Source organism: Peromyscus californicus, unplaced genomic scaffold, assembly GCF_007827085.1.
Source record: "Peromyscus californicus insignis strain IS unplaced genomic scaffold, ASM782708v3 Scaffold_15__1_contigs__length_86483966, whole genome shotgun sequence".
Lineage (NCBI taxonomy): Eukaryota > Metazoa > Chordata > Mammalia > Rodentia > Cricetidae > Peromyscus > Peromyscus californicus.
Genome location: NW_026294447.1, coordinates 37,501,407 through 37,524,879, shown reverse-complemented (window position 1 = coordinate 37,524,879; position 23,473 = coordinate 37,501,407). Strand labels below are relative to the sequence as shown.

General features: G+C 52.0%; 1 protein-coding gene across 1 annotated transcript; it reads left to right on the top strand.

Annotated features, from left to right (window-relative positions):
* Ism2 (isthmin 2) lies at nt 1–21,548 on the top strand. The gene is given in 7 exon segments (XM_052738625.1): nt 1–207; nt 9,936–10,181; nt 11,678–11,766; nt 11,768–12,045; nt 14,604–14,744; nt 15,015–15,098; nt 17,422–21,548. Coding segments are annotated over 7 exon segments (1,446 nt in total). The 5' UTR covers nt 1–117; the 3' UTR covers nt 17,940–21,548.
* Nucleotides 21,549–23,473: the final 1,925 nt, after the last annotated feature.

Below are 23,473 nucleotides of genomic sequence, written 5' to 3'. Positions count from 1 at the left end.
GCGGCGCGAACGCGCGCTCCCGAGGCAGGCGGCTCCCGCAGAGCAAGCCTCGCGCGCGGGCGCAGAGACGATGCGGGCCACCGCCCGGGCGAACGCCGCGGCTCCCCGCGCGCCCTGATGCTGTTGGCTGCGCTCCTGGCCGCCGGCCGAGGGCTACCCCTGAGGAAGCGGGGTCCCGGACCCCACAGCCCATCGAGGATGGTGGAGGTGAGTGATCGCTGGGACTGGAGGGACAGGAGCGGGCTGGATCCTTCGGGGAGACAGGGTTTCTCTGTGTAGCCCTGGCCGTCCTGGAACCGGGCTGGCCTCGAACTCAGAGATCCACCGGTGATGGGGGCCAGGTGCACTGAGCCTGCAGGAGTTTACACTCCCCACGCGTGGCCCGGAGCCCTGGAGGCGCTGTAACGCGCAGGCTGCCGAGGAGAAAGTTGACTTTGGTGCCTGCTCGGCAGTAGCCCGGCTTCCTGGGTCCCACCGCGCACCCCTTCCTCGCCCTGAGCGAACCTCACCCGCAGCCACACCGTCCTAAGAAGTCGATGCGGGGTGGAGAGGGGAGACTCCCGAGCGCTGACCTCAGCTCTGTGGAGTGGTGGCCTGGGGCGGCCGAGGTGGGCCAGGTGATCCCCTGCAGCAGCCCCTGAATTCTAACCAGCCAAGGATTCGAGTTTCCCATTGAGAGCTGGGGCAGGCTAAGGTAATCAAGGGCGTTCTGCACCTTGCTGGGGGTGAGCGTCCGCCAGACATTTCCACAAGGAATGTGGGGTCGTAAGACAGAAGAGCAGGGTGAAAGAGTGCTGGCTGTATTGGAAACGACAGTTGATCATGCTGTTCCGGTCACCAAGGCTCTGCGGTCCGGCCCGATGCCATCCTCTCAGCAGAGCTCCCCATCCCTATTCCCATGGAGGCTTGTTTGTATTCAAGAGCCAGCCTGCTGGGTCCTTCTTTTCCTGAGCTCTTCTGGAGGAAGATCCTTATGTCTAAGACAGGGGAGAAAACTGAGAGGCCAGGATCTGTAGGAAATAGGAGATGGTGATTGCCGGACTTGGGCAGGAGTTTGGACCATACTGTTAGAGCCGGCTACCGGGGCCCTCCAGAGGCTGGGAAGGCTGCCTTAACTTTTTTGTCCTACGGCCCTTAAGGATCACAAGCCATTGTACCTCTAAGACATTTTTTTTCCTCCTCGGGTTCCCCGCTTTCCCCTGATAGGAATGCATCCTGTAAATCACAGGGTTGGAAGTAAAACCGCTGTCATTCTGAGGTCTGGAATTTGTTGTTCTGGGGGTGGGGTGGGGTGGGGTGGTAGCTGTCCTGTGTTCTGCAAGATGCTTACCAGTTCCCTTACTGCTGGAGAGCCAGACGCTGTCAAATGTTTCCTGGGGGACACACAGCTAGCTGCCTGGCCATTGTTGAGAAACACCGATGTGGACAGATGCAGGGATGTCTGAGCTGGATGTGCCCCTGAACACCTGTAAGAATGGAATTCAGGGTCCCGAAGGTGGAGGCTCACATGTTGGAGGCCAGTATGTGCTATATAAAGTCTCTGGCTAGTCTGAGCTCTGTAGCCACATGTGTCTCAAAGAAAAAGAACAAAAGCAAAGCAATGAAAGAACTAGAAACAACAACCATAGCAACAACAGCAAAACAAAACAAACAAACAACAACAACAAAAACCAACAGAGACTTTAGGTCAGTCTCTCTGTGAACCTGAGGATAATTAAACGGGCTTGGTAGGGCATGGAGACACAGGCTTGTTAATTCCCCATGTTTAGGCGTGATGATGAGATGCTCAAGGCCATTTCCAGCCACATACCAAGTGTGAGGCCAGCCTGGTCCATGTGAGACCCTGTCTCACAATAGAATAAAATTAATAAAAAAATAAACCGGTCTTATTCCATTCTCTTGGCATTAGTGGTTCCTATTTTAACTCATCACTTCATGCTGAAATCCTTTTTTGTATGTTTTAGTATGAGGGGATGCGTTACGTTAGAGTCAGAATTGTATTCTTAGGCCCAGGATACAACCTGCCACACTCTTAAAAAAAAAAACAAAAAAAAAAACTTAAACACAGCTGGCCATGGCAGCGCACACCTTTAATCCCAGCACTCAGGAGGCAGAGAGACAGGCGGATCTCTGTGAGTTCCAGGCCAGCCGGGGCCACAGCGACGACCCTGTCTCAAAACAACAAAATCTCTAGACACAAATTAGTGCCTGAAAGAAAAAACAGACTTGGAATTTAGGGACTAGGGGTCTGGTCCACAGTGTCATTCAGCATATGACTCACCTCAGACACTTTTCTCACATTTAAAAGAGGGGGCTGGCCAGTTATGGCTGAGCTCACCTGTAATCCCAGCACTCAGGAGATGGAAGTAGAAAGATTGTCCCAGGTCCAAGGCCAGCTTGGTTTGGATAGCAAGTTCTAGGCCAGCCAGAGCTACATGATGAGACCCTGTCTCAAAAAAAATAAAATAAAATAAAATAAAATAAAATATATATATATATATATATATATATATATATATAAAATAAATAATCAAAAAGTAAAAGTGGGGCTGCATCATCCCCATGAACACCACATTGGTGTATGTTTCCAAAATTTGTAATTTCAAGTGAAGGGTCCTATTGAGTAAATACAGACAGCTATCCCTGGGACCTGGGTGCTAAGTCAGAAATAACTGATTTGTCCAATAACCTGGTTCCTCAGTGGATCCACACAACTAAAATCAGCACAATTCGGGAAGCTGAGGCAGGGGACCCACAAACTGAAGGTCATTCCTGGCTATGTGGCAAGATCCTGTCTACAAGAAAACTCATGGAGCAAGGCCGGCCATGAAGAGATGTTCCAGAAAGATGTTGATATATCTTTACATAGCATGTCCCAAGCTGCTTATCTGATGGTGACCAGATGTTGCAGTGCCAGATGTTGCCAAATTGTTTCCTGAGAGAAACACATCCCACTCCATGCCTGCATCATTTTATTTTCTTTGGTTATCTAGGGGAGGGGGGGGGGTCTGCTTTTCTGAGACAGACTCTTACCCTAAAGTCTAGGCCAGCCTGGAACTCACTACATAGGCCAGGCTGGCCTTAAACTGATAACAATGCCTCCCCAGCCTCCTGACTGCTGGGATTGCCAATGTGTTTCACCTGGCTCCCCTGGTCATTGCCGAGAAACCCCACTTCAGATCAGTCCAGAGGCCTTGGAGCCAGATGCAGTTGAACACCCCTGTAATCCCAACAGTAAGAAGGATCAGGAACTTTGAGAACCAACTGTGTCACCTTTGACTCCAGCGGGCCTGACTCTGAGCCTCAGTTTACTTCCACGGTAAAATGGATTCAGGAATCCATTCTGTAAACTGGAATGTTGAGTAAGAAACCTTTGGACTCAAAGATAAGATCATTCAATCATTCCCAAGGGCAGGGGCCTGGTGTGTTGAGAGCTAGTCAGGCACAATATGCCATAGTTCTGCCTCTTGTCCCATGGAAATACAAATGCCACCCAGACACTCACTGAGGCCAGCCTCTTTATTCTCATGTAGGGAGGCAGAAACAGACAGTGGGCCCAGTAACTAACCCAGGCCTAGTATGTGGAGAGCCAGAATCAGACTCAACTTTATGCCCCTGGGCACTTCACCTTGGCACCCTAGCAAGGTGTGAGAAAGTTAAGAGAGGGGTAGGGGACAGGGTGGCAGGGAATTGGATGAAGCAAAAGAACAAAGGTTCAAGGTCATTTTTTTTTTTTTTTGCTACATATTGAGTCTGAGGTCTGCCTAGATTGTGTGAGACCCTCTCTCCAAACAACAACAACAACAATAAGTATTATTATAGTGATTAAAAAAAAGACAAGAGATAAAAGATGTGGATGGGACAAGCTCCTGACCCCTGAGGCACAGAAGGGGTGGAAACAGGCCAGTGGGCAGGATTGGCCCTGTGGTGGGGAAGGGGATCGGAATAGTGATCCCATCTGGAAGCACTTGGGTCAGTGCCAGGGAGTGTGTGTGTGTGTGTGTGTGTGTGTGTGTGTGTGTGTGTGTGTGAGAGAGAGAGAGAGAGAGAGAGAGAGAGAGAGAGAGAGAGAGAGAGAGAGAAAGAGAGAGAGAGAGAGAGCATGCAGCAGAAGGAAGAGACAGGAAGAGAAAGGCTTGACAGTGTCTACTAAGAGAATGGAGCTATATGTATTTGAACAAGTGCTATGAGAGCCAGATGGGAACTTAGCGGATAAGAGAGGTGGTCTTGTAAGGAAGGACAGGTCATGTATTTGTTTGTTTATTGACTGTTTATTTGTTCTTGAGACAGGGTCTCACTGTGTAGTCCAGGCTAGCCTTGAGCCCTTGGTCCTCTTACCCCAGTCTCCCAAATGCTAGGATTACAGGTGTGCCCCACCACACCTGGCTATAGACAGATACTCTTTAAACATTATTTTATTTTTAGTTCTCTGTGTGTGGGTATGTGCACATGATTGGCAGATGCTCTCGGAGGCCAGACAGGATCCTCTGGAGCTGGAGTTACAGGTGGTTAGGTGCTGTGTTACCTGAGTGCTGGGAAGCAAGCTCTTCAGCCCCCTGGACAGATACTCTTAAACAAGTCAGAGACTCGGAGCACACGAGTACATCTGCCAGGAGGGTCTGTATCAGAGGCATCGGTGAGAGTGCCTACTCAGACTCAGCTAAAGATGTAAGGGGGCTGGACAGTGTTGCACACCTTTAATCCCAGCACTCGGGAGGCAGGAAAGCAGGTGGATCTCTGAGTTCGAAGCCAGCCTGGGCTACAGAGTGAGTTCCAGGACAGCCAGGGCTACACAGAGAAACCCTTGCCTCGACAAATAAATAAATAAATAAATAAATAAATGAATGAATGAATGAATGAATGAATGAATGAATAAATAAATAAATAAATAAATAAATAAATAAATAAATAAATAAATAAGATGGAAAGGACTTGTATTAGTTAGGGTTTTCATTGCTGTGAAGAGACACCAAGACCACAGCAACTCTTATAAAGATAACATTTCGTTAGGGTGGCTCACGTACAGTTTCAGAGGTTCAGTCCATTATCATCTTGGCGGGGAGCATGGCGGCGTGCAGGCAGATGTGGTGCTGGAGCTGAGAGGGCTACGTCTTGACTCAGAGGCAACAGGAAGTCGGCCTGACTGGCACACTGAGGGAAAGCTTGAGAAAAAGAGACCTCAAAGCCCACCCCACCCCCCCACAGTGACGCACTTTCTCCAACAAGGCCACATCTCCTAAGGGCGACACTCCCTTTGGGGGTTATTCTCTTTCAAACCACCACAGGACTCCACAAGAGAGGGCTGTAGGGTGCACTTGACCTGTCTTCCCCTCTTCACAGGAGCCACCATTGCCACCTCTGGGTTACTGGTACCAGGTGAAGCCTAGTCAGCAGCCCTCTCAGACGGACCCTGCTGTCTCTCTCCTTCACAAAGGGGCAGGTTCAATAGCTGTCCCAGAACAAGCTGTGAAGTGTTGCAAGCTGGGATGTGAACCCAGGTCAGGTCGCGTGACTCCAGCCATGGCCCTGAGAAGATGGTGAACGTGGAAGCGCCTTGTGAATGAGAAGGGTGTTTACACATGAGTCATTGCCGTGAGCCGGGGCGTGTGTGTGTGTGTGTGTGTGTGTGTGTGTGTGTGTGTGTGTGTGTGTGTGTGTAGTCATGCACAAGTCCTGGTGTCCTGGTGTGGTTATTGCCACTTCTGAGATCCTCACCCTCTAGAGCGCTAACATAAAGAAGGTCGTCGCGTTCAACCTCTCAGGGTTGCTGGTTCATTTACCCACTCAGCAGTGACTTACGGAGCTCCTGCGCACCCATCAGGCACTGGGAGGAGCTGGGGAGACAGGGAACAAAGAAGGTAACTTTCTGCCTCTGCAGAAGGGTGCTCCTGGTTGGCACCGATTGGTTGGAGTGAATGACAGCCAGCAAGTAGAGTGTAGCCCAGGCCTGGGAACTCAGGTGCATTGGAGGTTGGTTACAGGGCAGGACTCTGGGGTGTCCTGCTCATGACCTTCCCGACCTTACTTCCCGGTGTCGTGTCCATTATTATCGTCATTGTTATTTTTATGTTTTCTCTGCATGTATGTCTATGCACTATATGTGTACCTGATGCCCTCAGAGACTAGAAGTTACAGAGTTATAGACAGTTGTCAGCTGCCGTGTGGGTGCTGGGTATTGAACCTGGGTCCTCTGGAAAAGCAGTCAGTGCTCTTAAGCACCGAGCTACCTCTCCAGCCCCAGCCTGAGTAGGTTTGCTTTTGTTTTAACTAATGGAGAGTCTATCCATAGCTAGCCTGAAGTCCACCAATGCCTGATGGAATTGGTAGATATGCACCCCAGTTCTTCCCCCTGTGGGGCTAACAGAGGTACAGGCGCCACCCCAGGTCCCAAAGATGCCAGCTAGTATTGAGCTCCCGCTGCCCTCTGTGGTCCCGCTCCGTGACGTTCCCCAGCCCCACTCCTCCAGTCCCTGCTGTGTCCCTGGGGTCACCTTCCAGGAACCACCCGCATTTGGCTCTTCTTAGGTCCCGCATCTGAGTGACCCCCATCTAGGACTTCCCTGTCCCTCTCCACGCACCCCCCAACACTTCCCCGGGGACTTCTTTCCAGAGCAAGAGGCTCCTGGAGCATAGCAAGGAAGAAGGGCAGCCTGGGCAGCTAGGACCCGAGACCAGGGCTTCCCCTGGCCTTAGTTGACCTCGGGAGCCGGGAGAGGAGATGGCAGGTGGGGTGAGAAGGAATGTTCTGCATGCCTTCAGGACAGCAGGGTCTGGGTTAGCACTGTTCCCGTGTTGTAGATGAGGATGCAAAGGTCAGAGTTCAGATCGGGTAGTTGCTGCTGATGGAGGAGGATTTTTTTTTTTTTTTTTACAGTGGTGGATCTTTTGGCCTGGGGCATTCTCTCTGCATGGCCGCAATTCTGGCCTCTGGCCACTAGGTGCCACTAGAAACCCCAGGCCAATAGCGCCATCACTCATGTTTCCAAACTTTGCTGATGGTTCCCAGATGAAAACAACTTCACCACTGTACCTCACCACCTCCTACTTGTGACAAGGGCATCCAGACAAGCTACTAAAGCCACCCACGACTGCCTGTCTGTGACTGAGGCTGCAGCGGAGTGGCGTCTCTGAGCAGTCAGGACAGTCAGGGTTGTGGAGGTGTGCTCCAGGATGGCAGGACCAGGGATGCTCAGGTCTCCAGATGCATCAGCAGAGGGAGACCCTCCTTCTGCACCATCCACATGGGCCATGGTGCTTTGACCCAGCAAGAGGCTGCTCCCCAAGGCTGACAGGGCAAAGGGGTGACCTAAGCTGAGGTGTTTGGTGTAGGAGCCTTGGAGGCAGATATCTCTGTGCCCCAGAAAGGGACATCCAAGTAGAAGAGACGGAGTTTGAATCTGTTTTCAACTTTACAAGAAGAGAAGAAGAGAGAGAGAGAGAGAGAGAGAGAGAGAGAGAGAGAGAGAGAGAGAGAGAGAGAGATATCTAGACTGATTAAGCAGTTAAACTGAAAAGGGACAGACTCAATATTCTCAACCTGTAGTCATATAGCATGATGGCAAAAGTGTGAACCCTGGCCCCAGAGGGCCTGGTTCAAATCCTGGCTCTACTACTAAACATCTATGTGACTTCAGGAAGGTTATTTGCCCTCTGTGTACCTTCATCCTTTATAGCTGTTGTCTGTAAAAATGGGAATGGGAGCTAGTACCTGCCTGTAGATATTAGGTGGGTTTTGTTTTGTTTTGTTTTGTTTCGAGACAGGGTTTCTCTGTGTAGCTTTGCACCTGTCCGCCTGCCTCTGCCTCCCGAGTGCTGGGATTAAAGGCATGCATCACTGCTGCCCAGCATCTGTAGATATAGTTGGAAGATGCAATGAGCAACATTGTATTTGGGAGACTGGGGGTGTGGCTCAGGGAGTGGACTGCTCAGCTGGCGTACATGAAGCCCTGGGATCAGTCTCTGGCACCACATAAAAACAAGTATGGTGGCACACACTTGTAAGGTAGAAGCAGGAAGGTCAGGTGTTCAAGGCCAGCCTCAGCTACATGAGACCCTGTCAAACAAACAAACAAACAAATGAATGAATGTATGGTTAGAATAATGCCTGGGAGGCTGGGGCGTTAAGTTGGTAAAATGCTTTATAGGGCCAGATGTGTGGTGTACACCTTTGATCCCAGTACTCAAGAGGCAGAGGCAGGCAAAACACCCATCCATATAAAATAAAATAAAGAAAATATTTTTCAAAGGCACATGGCATCTGAAGAATGACAGCCAAAGCTATACTCCAGCCTTCACAAGCGTACACACATGTGCATCTGTGCACGTACACACACACACACACACACACACACACACACTCAATAGTGCCCACTACACATTACATGCTGTGGACATGTCTAGTAAGAGGATTCTAAGCCTTCTTTGTAGGAATCCTCATTCTCGTTCGGCAGGGCACTTCACATGTTGAAGGCCTTGGTAGAAAGTGGAACTGGCCGTTGGGTCCATTCTTTCCTGATTTTTCAGAAGCCATTGTCCTCTGCTGCACCAGGGACAAGGTGGGAAGGCTATGGCCTGAGTAGAACACACAGAGACATCTCTGGAAGGAGCTCCCGCTGCCTTGCCATGTACCTGGGGAACAGAAATAGGTAGCGGCCATAGACCGCCTAATGTCTGCCATCTGAGGTGAATTCTGAGGAGCTGCTAGGAATCTCAGGAGCTCACTGTCTCAGCTGACAAAGGGTAGTGCTGGCTTGGGCACTGTGGTGGCTTGAAAAAGAGTGGCCCCCATAGGCTCATATATTTGAATGCAGGGAGTGGCACTGTTTGAGAAGGATTAGGAGGTGTGGCCTTGGGGGAAGCCTGTCACTGGTGGTGAGCCAGGCACACCAGGCCCAGCTTCTCTTTCTCTTAGCCTGTGGATCAGGATGTGAGCTCTCAGCTACTTCTCCAGCACCATACCTTCTGCCTGCTGCCATGCTCCCCACCATGATGATGATGATGGGCTAAGCCTCGGAGACTGTAAGCCAGCCCCGGTGAAATGTTTTCCTTTATGAAAGTTGCTTTGGTCATGGTGTCTCTTCACAGCAATAGAGCAGTGACTAGGATAGGCAACTGGTGGAGGACAGACCGGCTGACAGACAGTCACACGAGCAGACTTAAAAGGAAAGAGGTGGAAGGCCCAGCAGGCAAGAGGAGATGCCAAGGAATTTGCCTCTGGGTGGGTGCTGAGGGCAGGGCCAGGTGTCTGGTTATGCTGAGGGAAAGGAGCAGGCTGGCTGCCCACACCCCAGTGTGAACAGGCTTTTCCCTGGGAACCTTTCTGCTCTTTGGGGCGGAGGGAGCATATAGAGTAGGGAGAGACAAGGATCTGGGGTGGGGGTCTAAAACAGTGCTTTGGAGCTACTGCCATGGGTAGCTGTTTCCTCTTTCTGGGCCTCTTCATCTGTAGAATAAGTAAGTGCACTGAGCTGGGCTGTGTCGTGCATCCCTGCCTCTTGAGGCCTCTGCCATCAAAAGCTTTCGATGCTCAGTAGATAAGGGGATTGCTGCCAAGCAGGGTGACCTGAGCTTCGTCCCTGGAGTCCACATGGAAAAAGAGAACCCACTCCTGAAAATTCATTTTCTGATCTCCACATGTGCACTAGAGCACTGTGTGGCACACACACACACACACACACACACACACACACACACACACACACACGCAAAGGCTTGAAAAAAAGACCGCTTTGTGAACAAAGTTCATCTTCTGCCTGGCTGTACCCTATCCGCTAGGGCCCTTAAAACTTTCCAAACACATACTCCAGATGCTCTCTGTCACAGTTGAGTGTGGGGTACAGCCAGACCCAGGGCTCCTGCCTCCCTTGCCCAGTCCCTTCCAGGGCCCATGGGATAGACTCTGACCTTAGTCACTCCACCTTCCCTCTCTCCCCCAGGCCTCACCTGCCCCAGATCCCGGCTCTCCCCATGATAAGGAGGAGATACCAGGATTTGCTGGAAACCGCCTACAGGCAGAACCATGTCAACCCAGGTGTCAGGCCCTCCCTGAGCTGCCAGCGGCTCTGACTCTGGGTACAGCCACGCCTCCCAGGACCCTGGAACACACACCCCTGCTGCTGGAGCTGCAGAAGCTGCCAGGATTGGCCAACACAGACTTGAGTGCCCCGAACCCCAATATCCAGGTGAGACTGTAGAGGAGGTGTTTGTCTAGGGGATCTCTGGAGAGGTGCTAGGCTGATGACTGAACCTCATTCTTATCCCTCTGCGGCTGTGTAAAGACAGTGGACTCCTCATGCAGTGTGGGAAGAGTATTTGCCCATCTCCTCGCCAGAAAGTCTCTTGGCTCCTGAGCCTTGACCCTGGATGTAGCAAGAGACAAATCCAGCACCCTGGTAGGGCTATCTTAAGGACTGAGTACGCGGACACCCTGCCCCTGATACTGCCGAGGGTCCTGGAATGTGGTGGAGACCTGCTGGAATGACCTACAGGTGTGACCCCCTCTTGACCCCAAAACCCTACTGCATGCAGAAGAGGGGTTCAGTTGGGAATGGGGGGGGTGGTGGTTCTGGAGCATGGGAAAGCCCTCAGAAGGGTGTTTCAAGGAAGCCAGGCAGAAGTGGAGCGGTGTCCTTTACTACCTATCCTGAATCTTCAAGAACAGCACATTTGCTGTTTGTGGAGCAGAATACTTTGACCAAAAGAAAGAAAGACTGCTTAAAAGTGCAGACCGTTCTACAGTTATTTTAAGTCTGTCTGTCTACCTGTATTAAAATAACATGTACACACAAAAATTACAAGTGTCCCGGCTAGTGATGTAATGCAGGTGATACTTTTGTTTGTCAAGACAGTCTCTCTATGTAGTCCTGGCTGTCCTGGAACTCATTCTGTAGACCAGCTGGCCTCGAACTCAGAGATCTGCTTGCCTCTGCTTCCCAGGTGCTGGGATTAAAGGCGTGCGCCACCACATCTGGCTCATTTTCTTCTTTGTATTTTACTGTTTTTCCCCCAAAGTTTGTTCTGTGACCTTCTATTATTTGAAAGTACCTGAGAATAATGTTTTTTGTTTGTTTGTTTGTTTGTTTTTCGAGACAGGTTTTCTGTGTAGCTTTGCGCCTTTCCTGGAACTCACTTTGTAGACTAGGCTGGCCTCGAACTCACAAAGATCCACCTGGTTCTGCCTCCCGAGTGCTGGGACTAAAGGCGTGCGCCACCACCGCCCGGCTGAGAATAATGTTTTTAAAGTTCACATTCACGGCGGTGGCTAGGTTTTTATTTTATTTTGTTTAATTTGCATGGTTGGTACAGTTGGGACACTGTACCAACAGAGGGTACTGTGGGGGATCTGACACATGTCGTCTCATCCTCAGCCCTGCTCTAGGCTTTGTTTGGTCCCTGAGGCCAGGCAGCCCATGTGTGGTAGAGGCAGAATTCTAAACAGCTTCTCCTAAACTGGTGGGCGTGGCACCTGCTGGATCCACCCCAGTTCGTCTACATCCAGGTGATTCTGACACAGAGGAGGTCCTATCCAAAGCCCTTTGTTCCCTGAGAGGCCAAGATAAGGCAGGCAAGATAGCGGACTCCCTGGCAAGACGGGCCTTGGCGTCTGGTTCAAACTCATCTTCTCTTTGGGGTCCTTTGCTGAGCCTGCCTGGCTGGCTCACGCCCGTCCTTCCCACAGGTGACCATCGAGGTGGTGCAGGACCCCCAGGCCGAGGTAGAGATGGACCTGCCTTCCGAACCCAGCAGTGTCTGGCCCCCTGCGCGCCCCCAGCTGGTGGCCCACCAGGGAGCTCTTCTGGCCCCTCTTCTGGGGCTACCAGGAAGGTGAAGAAGGAGACACCGGCCTCCAAGACACAGCCCCCGGGGAAGTGGAGGAGGAGGAAGAAGAAAAGGGCTATGCTGCAGAGTATGGTGATGGTGAGAACCAGGAGGGCAGTGAAGAGGAGGAGGAGGAGGAGGAGCCTTGGTCCAGTGGGGCCACAGACAACTGGGACTATGGCTGGTTGGGTCCTCGGGACCGGGACTTCACGGAGCCAGACAGCTATGGTGAGTGGGCCTGGCTTGGCATCCTCAGCTATTGCCCTACAAGGTCCTGAGTGGGAATGGGTTGGAGGGGGAGAGGGAGGAGGAGGAGGAGGAGGAGGAGAGCTTCCCAGGCCAGGAGACCTGGGCAGGCCCGCAGCCTGGACCTCTGCAGTTACTCTTGAAAGCTCCAACATAACAGTGCTAGAATTAAATTTTTTCCCTCCAACACTTGACTTGCACAACAGTCCTGAGCTCCTCTAGGCAAAAGCTACTTCATAGCATAAATACTCATATTTGTCAGTTTCAAAAAAAAATACTGAAAAATACTCTGTTTTACCACTCACAAGGAATCTCATTTTGAGATTGTGAGTTTGACGTCCGACCCTGCTGGTTAGCAGCCGAGTGTTCCCAGGCAAGTCACGTCACCCCCGCTGGGTCTCAGTTCTGTCCCCTCTGAAAGAGTAATCCTGTATCTAAATGACGTGGGGTTGGGTGTATACCCAAGCTTCTACATAGTCGGGTAGAGTGATACACAGCCCCAGCCTCAGCACTCAGGACGCTGAGGCAGGAGACTGGAGTTAGAGGCAAGCCTGGGCTATGTAGCGAGTTCCAGGCCTGCCTGAACTCCCTTGAGACCTTGCCTCAAAAAATAAAACAGCTGTTGAGATGACTCAAGGGCTGAAGGGCCTGAAATGCAAGTATGAGGACCAGGGTTCAAATATTTTTTTACTTTATGTGCATTGGTGTTTTACCTACACGTATGTATGTCTGTGTGAGGGTGTCGGGGGTCCCCTGGAACTGGAGCCACAGACAGTTGTGAGCTGCCATATGGGTGCTGGGAATTGAACCCGGGTCCTCTCGAAGAGCAGATGGTGCTCTTACCCTCTGAGCCATCTCTCCAGCCCCAGAGTTCAACTCCTATGGAGAAAAAAAGCCAGGCAATGGAGGCGCACGCCTTTAATCCCAGCCCTTGGGGAGGCAGAGGCAGCTGGATCTCTGTGAGTTCAAGGGCAGCCAGGTCTACAGAGTGAGTTCCAGTACAGCCAGAGCTATTACACAGAGAAACCCTGTCTCAAAAAAACAAAAAGCCAGTTGAGTGGCAGGCCCCCCCCCCCCCCCCCCCCCCCCCCCCCCGTATTCCCAGCAGACAGAGGCAGAGACGGGCAATCCCCAGAGTTAGCTGACTGGCCACAGTAGCTGTGTGGCCAGCTCTGGGTTTAGCAAGGGGCCCTGTGTCAATGTGTGTAAGGTAGAAAGCTATCATAAGAAGATACCCCATTTCAACCTTGGGCCCACCCACAGAGGCACACACGTACCCCCCCCCCCCCAAACCGTGTGTCCCTCCACATCTGTGAACACACAGGCACTCATACCACGCACATACACACGCCAAAAATATGCACATAAAGTGTCAGCAAGCGATAAAGAGCTTCCTGGCTCTCCTTATCCCTCCCGCTGGGATGGCCATTTGTACTTTTCCTGTCGGCGGACTTCCCATTGCCTCTGAGTCCATAGTCTCGCTCACTCTGCCGGAAGCCCCGAGGTCTTGTTATCGGACTGCTGTGGTGCCAAGGGATTAGGACTTAAGTCCTGACAAGCTCTTCCCAGTTTCCTAAACTGATGTAAACAGACCTTTCAGGAGTCTCAGCTTTTCTCCCATTCACTGTCCTCCAACTGCTGGCGCCAGCTGGCCTGAGGCCTGCCGTGGAAGCCAGGGAGAACCAGTGCGCCAGACCTGCGGGGCTCCACACGCAGACTCAGAGGACAGGCCTGCCTGGGCCCCCGTGTTTGTGCTCTCTAGAGAAAGAAGGGGAGCCAGGGGAATCTTTAATAATCCCAGACCTAGGAGAGTATTGCTGTCCTTGACTTTTCCGACTCTGACTTCTCTTTGTTATTATTTGAGACCGAGTAGCCTGAGGCCCCGGGCTGGCTTCAAACTTAATATATAGTCAGGGGTGATCTTGAATTTCTCATCCTCCTTCTTCCGTGTCCCCACTGCCGAGATGGCAGGCACTCACCACCACACCTGGTGCTGGGGGTGGAACCCAGGGCTTTTGTGCATGCTAGATAAGAACTATTTATTTATTATGTATACAGTGTTCTGCTTGCATGTATGTCTGCAGGCCAGACAAGGGCACCAGATCTCATTATGTATGGTTGTGAGCCACCGTGTGGTTGCTGGGAGTTGAACTCAGGACCTCTGGAAGAGCAGTCAGTGCTCTTAACCTCTGAGCCATCTCTCCAGCCCGCTTCCTTGCTTTTGATGGACATAAAATCACTAGCTCAGAAATAGAAGGGACTTGCCTACGGTTACACTGATAGCAGGCTGGTGGCTTCTAGTCCCAAGGATCCCTGTGTTGACACAGTGTGTGGTTAGAATTTGTTCTGTCTCCGTAGGACCTCCTAATGCATTTGCACAGGCTGTTTGTTCACGGTGCAAGGACGTGAGGGGATGGGTGGGGCTGGAATCCAATCATGCTCCATACATTGGCCAGGGATAAAGGGGCGCCTTTTGCTAATCGGCACGAGCGTGCCCTGGGAGTTGAGTACACTCATCCTGGTCCTTTCCTTCCACCCAGACTATGAGCCTCAGGAGGAGTGGAGCTCCTGGTCCCCCTGCAGTGGGAGCTGCCGCAGCGGCAGCCAGCAAAGAACTCGGCCCTGCGGCTACGCCTGTACTGCCACCGAGTCCCGGGCCTGCGACCTGGCCCCCTGTCCTGGTGAGATGAGCTCCAGCCCCTGCCCGAGAGAGTGGCTAGTGCAGCTCACACCGTGAGCTGGCTTCCCTGAGAATGTGAACACGGGATGTGTGGAGGAAGGGGTGGGCTTCGGAGCCGGGCACGGGAAGCTCACGCATATGGTGGTCCTGTCCCAGGCCTGTCCCAGATGCTGTGGGCACCGAGAACCTAGTGAGGGCTGGGCTCCCCTATCTATCGGGAGCACAGAGGTGCCCTGGGGCGCCACCAGCCTGGCCTCCTCTCTTCCCAAAGGCACCGAAGACGAGCACACCTTGGGCTTTCCCAGTGAGGGGTGGCAGCCCCTAGCCCACAATGCTACGGATATGCTTGATCCAGGTTAGTGGGGGAGGGGGGCTAGACCTTGCTGCTGGGTCTCGGGGAGCCTCCCTCTTGGGAGGGCGGAGCATCACTGTGTAGCTGGAGTCACTGAACACACCTTCCTACGATTGTAGGGAGAGATTGTAACCAAGTATCCTTGCCTACCTCCAGGTTCCCACCAGGGAGTGGGGCTCTATGGGAACTCCAGAGCTGGGGGATGCTGGGGGGAAGGGGGAGAGGGGGCTTCTGCTTCTACACCTTGGTTATTCTTTGGAGGCCCCTGGCAGACTCTGTCTAGGGAGGCACCTGTCAGGCTGAGCCAGGGTTCCAACGTCCAGGGATGCTCCATGAGAGCAGGGGGACACAGGCCGTGCTTTGGCAGCACACTCCCTGTTGGTGTTCCTGGGCCTCACCTGCACCCCCAAAGGCGTGGCTCATGAGTCTAAATTCTACAAAGTGACATGGAAGCTTCCCGAATTTGTGTCATGTACCTGGGCCTACACTAAGGCTGAGCCTTCCTGGAGGAGGCCTGGCATCTGTCCTCAGAGAGGTCAGGTCTCCCCGGGGACAGGTGTCCTGCATGAGCACAGCACTACAAAGTGCAGCGTGAAGGTCTGAGAGCCGCGAGGAAAGGGTCCCTTTGTCTGTGTGGCCAGACTCTGAGGTTCCATTTTGCCAGGGAGAGAGGGGAGGAGTCAGCGGATATCCGGGGCCACAGGAAGCTCCCAACAGCTGAGCAACTCACCAAGGGCCCATGCCCTAAGAAAGGCAGTTAAGAATGAATCAGCTGGGGGGACTTGAGAGATGGCTCAGTGGTTGAGAACACTGAGTACTCTTCCAGAGGACCCGGTTCAATTCCCAGCACCCACATGGCAGCTACCAGCTGTCTGTAACTCTAAGATCTGACATCTTATCAGATGTGATATCACACAGACATACATGCAGGCAGAACATCAGTGCACATAAAATAAGAATAAATAAATTATTTTTTTAAAAATTAATCAACTGGGTGGTGGTGGCGGCACATACCTTTAATCCCAGCACTCGGGAGGCAGAGGCTGGCAGATCTCTGAGTCTGAGGCCAGCCTGGTCTACAGAGTGAGTTCCAGGGTAGTCAGGGCAACAAGGAGAAACTCTGTCTGGGAAAATAACAACAAGAAACAAATGAAGAAGGAGAAAGAGAAGGAGGAGGAGGAGGAGGAGGAGGAGGAGAATTTTTGATCAGCAGATGGAAGCAAGTAGATTAGTTCAAGGGTAGCCTTGGCTACATGAGACCTTGTTTCCTTTAGGAAGGAAGAATGAAAGGAAGGAAAGAGGGAAGGAAGGAAGGAAGGGGGGGAGGGGAGGAGGAGGAGCGCAGACTAGTCAAAACATTGAAATGTTTTTTGATTAAAAAATTGTTGTCCCAAGCAAGTTCCAGATCAGCCAGGGCTGTTACACAGAGAAGACCTGTTTCAAACAAATAGACAAAAAAAAAAAACCCTGTTGCCTTTTTGAGCCGGAGAAATGACTGAACTGTTAAGAGCACTGGCTGTTCTTCTAGAGGACCAAGGTTCCATTTCCAGCACCCACATGGGGGCTTCAGTCTCAGAGCAATCTGACATACTCTCTCGTCCTCCATGGGTTCTGCGCATACGTGATACATAGACATACGTGTGGGCAAACACCCATGCACATAAAACGAAAAATGAAAAGCAAAGCAAAGCTGTCATCCTACGCTGGAGATGTAGCTCAGTTGATGGAAAGCTTGCCTCCCACTCATGGAGCCTGGGTTCAGTCCCAGCAGGGAATAAACTGGGCATGGCAGTGGATGCCAGCAAGCTTAGCACTTGGGAGATGGACGCGGGAGGATCAGAAGTTCGAAGTCACCCTCAGCTACATCGCGCGTTTGAGGCCAGCTTAGAATCTGACACCCTGCCTTGTAGGACAAAAACAGCAAAAAAAAAAAAACAAAAAACAAAAAAACAAAAAACCTTGTCCCTGTCACATTCCCACTTATCCCAACCCCCTTCCATGATCCCAAGATCTTTTCCCACAGCCCAGAACCTAAAGAGATGATGCCAGTGTCCCACAGAGGGCTGCCAGCCCAAAGCTAAGGTCTCTTCTGAGACATAGCTTCCTGCTTCAGGTGCCCGGATGGTGTGGGGTGTCCCTTTTCTGCGCTTATATCTTTCTTGAGTCCTACTTCTGACCCAGAGGCCCTCCTGAGCCATGCCTTTGCCCCAGCGGGGGGCTTGGACTTTCTTCTCCACGTGACTGACCTTGATCAGCCTCCTCCCTACCATGGGGCCCGGCAGGCAACTCTGATCAGCCCTCTCCTGTGCCTCCTTACCCTCTGCAGACGTGGACAGCTGTGAGAAGTGGCTGAACTGCAAGAGTGACTTCCTAGCTAGGTACCTGAGCCAAGTACTCCAGGACCTGCCCAGTTGCCCCTGCGCGTACCCGCTGGAGGCTGTGTACAGTGCCGTGAGCCTGAGGGATGAGCATCAGGGGCGCAGCTTCCAGTGGCGGGATGCCAGCGGCCCACGGGAGCGCCTGGACATCTACCAGCCCACAGCCCGCTTCTGCCTTCGCTCCATGCTGTCGGGGGAGAGCAGCACCCTGGCCGCCCAGCACTGCTGCTATGACGAAGGCAGTCGGCTGCTGACCCGAGGCAAGGGGGCTGGAGCTCCGGACCTCGTCAGCACCGACTTCTCACCTGAGCTGCACTTCAAGGTAGATAGGTTGCCCTGGATCCTGTGCAAGGGGGACTGGAGTCGCTACCACACCGTGCGTCCCCCCAACAATGGCCGGGCCTGCGCAGACAACCCGCCCGAGGAAGAGTACCTGGCCCAGCTGCAGGAAGCCAAAGAGTACTGAAGAGGGATTAGAGAATGGTCCTTCTGCCCCGCCCTGCCCCTGCTGGGCACCGGGCAAGTGTTAGGGTTCATCTGAGAGGCCCTCTGGCGGGCATACCCCCTCTTGTGACCCTGAGTCAGGAGAGCCCAGGTATCTCAAGGATTGGCGAGAAAGTTGGAGGGTGTGTGAGGGAATGCCTCTGTGCCTGAAGGGGAGGAGCTGTCCCAGTCTGGCCCGGGCGCTTTCCCCTTTCTTGCAGAACAGGGCCCTTCTGCCTCTCCCTCTGCTCAGGATTGAGACAGGATGCTCCCGATGCGCCCAAGTTCCCAGGATCTGCTGTGAATCCCTCAGACCCCCCCCCACCCTATGGCCCGTTGAGGCAGAGCATGGGGGGCAGGGGGGACACACAGTCCTTTCATCTGACCCTACAGCTGCTCTCTGCTGGCCTAGCAGAACCAGGGTGACCACCCCTCCTTGTCTATGGGTGGCGGGTGGCGCACAGCCTCTTGTGCCTCGTCCCGTGGTCCCGTGCTGTGAGGTCACAGGAGCTTGAGAGGACAGCTGAGCCGAGGCGGGCGTTGATTCGAGGCAGGGAACCACCAGCTGTTTCCGGTCATTCTCCTTGGTTCGGTCGGTCCCCAGAAGGAAGGAATGTGCAGGATGCCACTGCCATGGCAGCCAGACATGGGGTGGGCTCAGAACTAGGGGTGGGCTCAGGAGGGTGTCATGTGCCTGTCGTAGCAGTCCCAGTGTTCGGTGTGTGGTGTCAGTACCCACAGCAGCGGCCCACCTGAAGAAAGCTCCCTCATGGCGCCACCCGAAGCACAGGAATTGGCCTTGGGGTCCGGAGATGTGCCCTTTGGCTCCCAACACACCTGTGTCTCTTCCCAGGCTCTTCTCATCCCCCCAACCCGCACTTCTTTGTCTTCTCTGGAGCTGAAATGTTTGAAGCCCCAATATTTTTGTCTCCATTCACAAATCCCCCCAAAAGGACTTGGCAGGGGCTTGAGTTCCAGCCCCCTCCACAGCTGTCTGGAAGCTGCCCTAGGACCCTCGGCAGTAAAGCACTTTATTTCCACACACTGTTTGAGAAAGGATTTGGGGTCTGGAAGAAGGGAGGGTGTGGAGGCCCTTGCTTATCGCCCAGGTCAAACTCCTCTTGGCTGGGCTTGCGATAACCAAGCCAACTCCTTTTCCTAAAGCAGCTGCCCTTGGGGCTTCCTGAATGCAGGGACCAGACTCTCGCCATTAGTTATGCCTGCTCACACCCAGAGCAGGCCGCCTTTGAGCCTGTCTAGCAGCTGGCTAGACCCACAGGCCCAGAACTCCAAATCTGCGATGCACAGGTAAACCGCATTTACTCTGCAGGGAAGTGGCACCTCTTTTCTCCAAGAGATTAGCTTGGAGGGGACCAGCCTGACATGAGAGGTGCATCTGTACTTTCCCGTAGCCTGTACCCTTATCAGACACCCAACTGTCATCCCTAACATTTCGGGGAAAGGCAGAGTTATGGCAGGGTATATCTTTGTCTGGGTCCAAACATCAATCTAAATATGTTCCGGTGCAAGTAGAATATTAGTGGGTCGGAACAGAGGGTCTCAGGTCATCAGGTAGGAGCCAGGTTCCCTCCTCTCTGTTCCCTAAGGAGTTCAGTGCGTGTCTATAATCCTAGCCCTTGGGAGGCTGAGACAGGAAGATTATGAGGGTTGTTGTTGTTGTTGTTTGGTTATTTTTGTTTCTTTATTTGGTTTTTGAGACAGGGTTTCTCTGTGTAGCCCTGGCTCTTCTGCAACTCACTCTGTAGACCATGCAGGCCTCAAACTCAAGCGATCCACTGCCTCTGCCTCCCGAGTGCTGGGATTAATGGTGTGTGCTGCCACCGCCCGGCTGGGTTGTGGATTTTAAACCATCTCCCTGTCTATACATCAAAGTAACTTACCAACGTGAATGGATTCAGGAGGTAGAGATATTAGTTCCTCGTGTTCTAATAAAATTGCCCTTGGGGACCAAGAACAAGTTCACCACGGAGAAGGTAGACATTACTGTTGGTCATTTAAGAGCCTGAAGGGGCAGCCGGGCAGGATGTGTCTGTGCTGAGAGGACCCCTCTCCACTCTGCCCATGGTCCTTCTGCAGGAAAGTGATTGACAGGCTTGGAAATGCTGGGAGCAGGCTCAAGGGGAGCAGGGGAGCCGAAAATACTGGTGGCCAGGAGTGCATCTTGGGTTACCTATCGAGACTTGGTCCCCCCAAAAAACAAAACAATAGATCCTGGGGATGTAGCTCAATGGTAGAGCACCTGCCTAGCATGCATGAAAACCCTGGATTCAAGCCCCGGTAACACATCCACAGAGCACAAGACTATTTTGTTTGTGTCCGACCAGGGTCTTTCTGGCTTGTCCAGACTGGCCGCCTGAGCGCAAGTGATCTGCCTCTTCCAGCTTCTGTATAGCTGGGGCTACAGGCATGGTCTGTCACCTTCTGTTCCTTTTAATTATGTTTTAGCAGAAACTTTAAAAAAACAAAACCCAAACATCCCAGCGTCTCTCCATAGGCACTGCCCATTCAGCTCCTTTCTAGTAGAATTTTTATCTTGGCACTTTAAATATCATCCAAATCTAATCAATGCCCAGGGGTTGTCTAGTGGACTCTAAATGCCACGCTAAATTGCTTCCACGTCAAGCCCCAGGTGAGAGAAACCTGAAGAAAGGAAAGAGAGGTTACCGGGAGCGAGGCTTGCAGGGGGAGTAGCCGATCCGCTGTGAATGAAGTGTTTATTCAAGCTGTGCTAAGGAGAAAGAGACCCTGTGCAGGTGAATGCGGGCTTACGGAACACCTGTGCAGGGGGACAAGCACCAATGACGGGGTGTGTGTGTCACTGAACCTATGAAAGGGAAGGTTTAGGAGTGGCTAGTGTCAGACCCAGGAGGCCTTGAAATCAGAGAAGGCTCTTCCTCTTCAGCTCAGCCTCACGTCGCACACCTTTCTGACTCGCCAGCTGCGCGCCCAGCAAGAATACCAACCCCGTGAATACCGTCACCGTGGAGCCCCAGTCACCAAGCTGGTTTTGTTCCCTCTTCTCTCTCTGTTTTGCTTCACGCAGGCCCCTAGGCTAGGCAGGACAGATCAAGTTGAAAAGAGCCAGCAGCACAGACGTAGGATGCTTCAAAGCTTCCCAAAGATCGGATATGCCCCTTGCTTCCTCTACTACAGGTAGACTTTTTTTTTTCATGTTTGAAGTGCTTCTAAAAAGCTAACCCCGCCGGGCGGTAGTGGCACACGCCTTTAATCCCAGCACTCGGGAGGCAGAGCCAGGCGGATCTCTGTGAGTTCGAGGCCAGCCTGGGCTACCAAGTGAGTTCCAGGACAGGCGCAAAGCTACACAGAGAAACCCTGTCTCGAAAAACCAAAAAAAAAAAAAAAAAAAAAGAGCTAAACCCTGACAACTAGAGTGAGCTAAGACATGAAAATGCAAATGTGTGGGCCATGCATCGACACTTAGAAAGTAAAAATCTCTATAGAGGTGAAGTCTGAGATTCTGTGTTGAGCAGGGTTTTCCCAGGTGACCCTAAGGTATGGAAACCCATTGTTCTGGGGACGGCCATCTGAACTAAACCAGTATGTCATAGTATGTTTTGTTTGTTTGTTTTTGAGACAGGGTTTCTGTGAGTAGCCCTGGCTGTCCTGGAACTCACTCTATGGACTAGGCTGGCCTCAAACTCAAGAGTTCACCTGCCTCTGCCTCCCAAGTGCTGGGATTAAAGGCATGTGCCACCACCACCCAGCCCATAGTATCCATTTTGAGTTAAGGAAAAATAGCTGAGGTTGGTCGTGAGTCTAGAAGTCAGCAGACACTAGATGTTGCCAAGTGCATCCTTAGTTAGTTAGGTTTTAAAGACAGGGTCCCTTCTGTAGCCAGCTCAGGTTAACCTTAGGTACTTACTCTCTACGTAGACCTGTCTGGGACCAGTGTGACCAGTGTGGCCCTGGTATTGTGGTGATCCTTCGGCCTCTGCCTCCTGAGAGCTTCGATCATAGGTTCACACTATCATGCCCCACTCCATACCTTGCATGGTCTCACACGGTACCTGTTAACCCGTGTTATAGACATTTATAAACTAGGACATTGGCCTAGTCAGCTGGGAAGTGGAATATTCACTATTCAAAACAGGTCGGTGGTTTTCTTTTTCACCACGGGCATCTTGGGATCAGATGGCTGCTATTAGTGACACAGCAAGAGCTGACTGGGGATATGAAGCATGTCACCCGACAGGCACACTGCTGCATTCGGTTATATGAAGGTGGCGTCATCCCTTCCCATTTTTCTGCACTCTGAAACAGAGAGACAGAGGTGGCTCTGGTTTTTTGTGTTGTATTAGAAAGGGCTCATTGATTTAAGGTGGAGTCCAAGGTCTCTGTCAAGTCTTCTATGACCCTTGCAGGTGGATGGAATGCCAGATTAGATGCAGCATTAGTCTAGCGCTTATCTGCATAATTTAAGTCACGATGATCTGAACTGATCTTGCTTTAACTATAAAATTCTGCCAAGTCATGTAGGCTTAGCTTGCAGGGAGATGAGTAGCTGTCTTAACGGAGCGCTGATTCATGCTGGGGTGGGGGTAAGCCGGGGCAGGCTCGGCTAGGAGTTATTGATGCTCAGTTCACTTTTCCTGCCATGTGGACCCCACTGGAAAGGACTCCCACAGCACTTGGCCTGGAGCTCAGCACGAAAAGGACATGGATTCCTTCCTCCTTTTCAGGGTGGAATACTAAAAGGCCTGGGACTGTCTACTCCAGGAGGGAGAATACCATACGGGAGGTGCATCCGACTCTCTGTGGGGATGAACACGGCCAGGCAGCAGCTCCAAGGTTAGCACCAGCTCTGTGGTTATAGTCTGCGTTCTAAATGTCAGCCATGTTCAGCACTGGCTGTTGGATTTGGGCTCTTAACCTAAGAAGCCAGAGGCAAATATATAACATACATTAAAAGGATCACATGGCAGTAGGCTTCTGCAATTCCTGCATTCAGGAGGCCAAGTTCAAGGCCAGCCTGTTATATAGCAAGATCCTGCCTTAAAAACAAAACAAAACAAAAAAGAAACAAAGCAGAGGAAAAAGAAGTTCAGGGATTAAGTTTTATGAAATGGGTGACCGACCGGGTGTCCCAGGGCTTTATGGAGCTTAGACAGGCAATGGAAGCAGACTGTGAGGTCTGGGACACACAGCTCTCTATGAAGCCACCACTGGTCACCTCCATCTCTGTCACCAGCTGCACCGCTGCACCGCGGTCATCTCTTTGTGGAGGGGTCAGAGTCCAAGACCCATCTCCACCATCTTGTACTTCGTTAGTGCTGTTTATTCCAGAGTGCCAGCCCTCCCGTGTGCTAAGAAGGAAGTGTGAAAATAAACGAGCTCAAGAATCCTGCTGTCCCCCTCTACCCCCCAACAAAAAAAGATGGATCTCAGTGAGTTTGAGTCCAGCCTGGTCTACAAAGCAAGTTTCAGAACAGTTGGGAATGTTACACAGAGAAACCCTGTCTCGAAAAACCAAAAAAA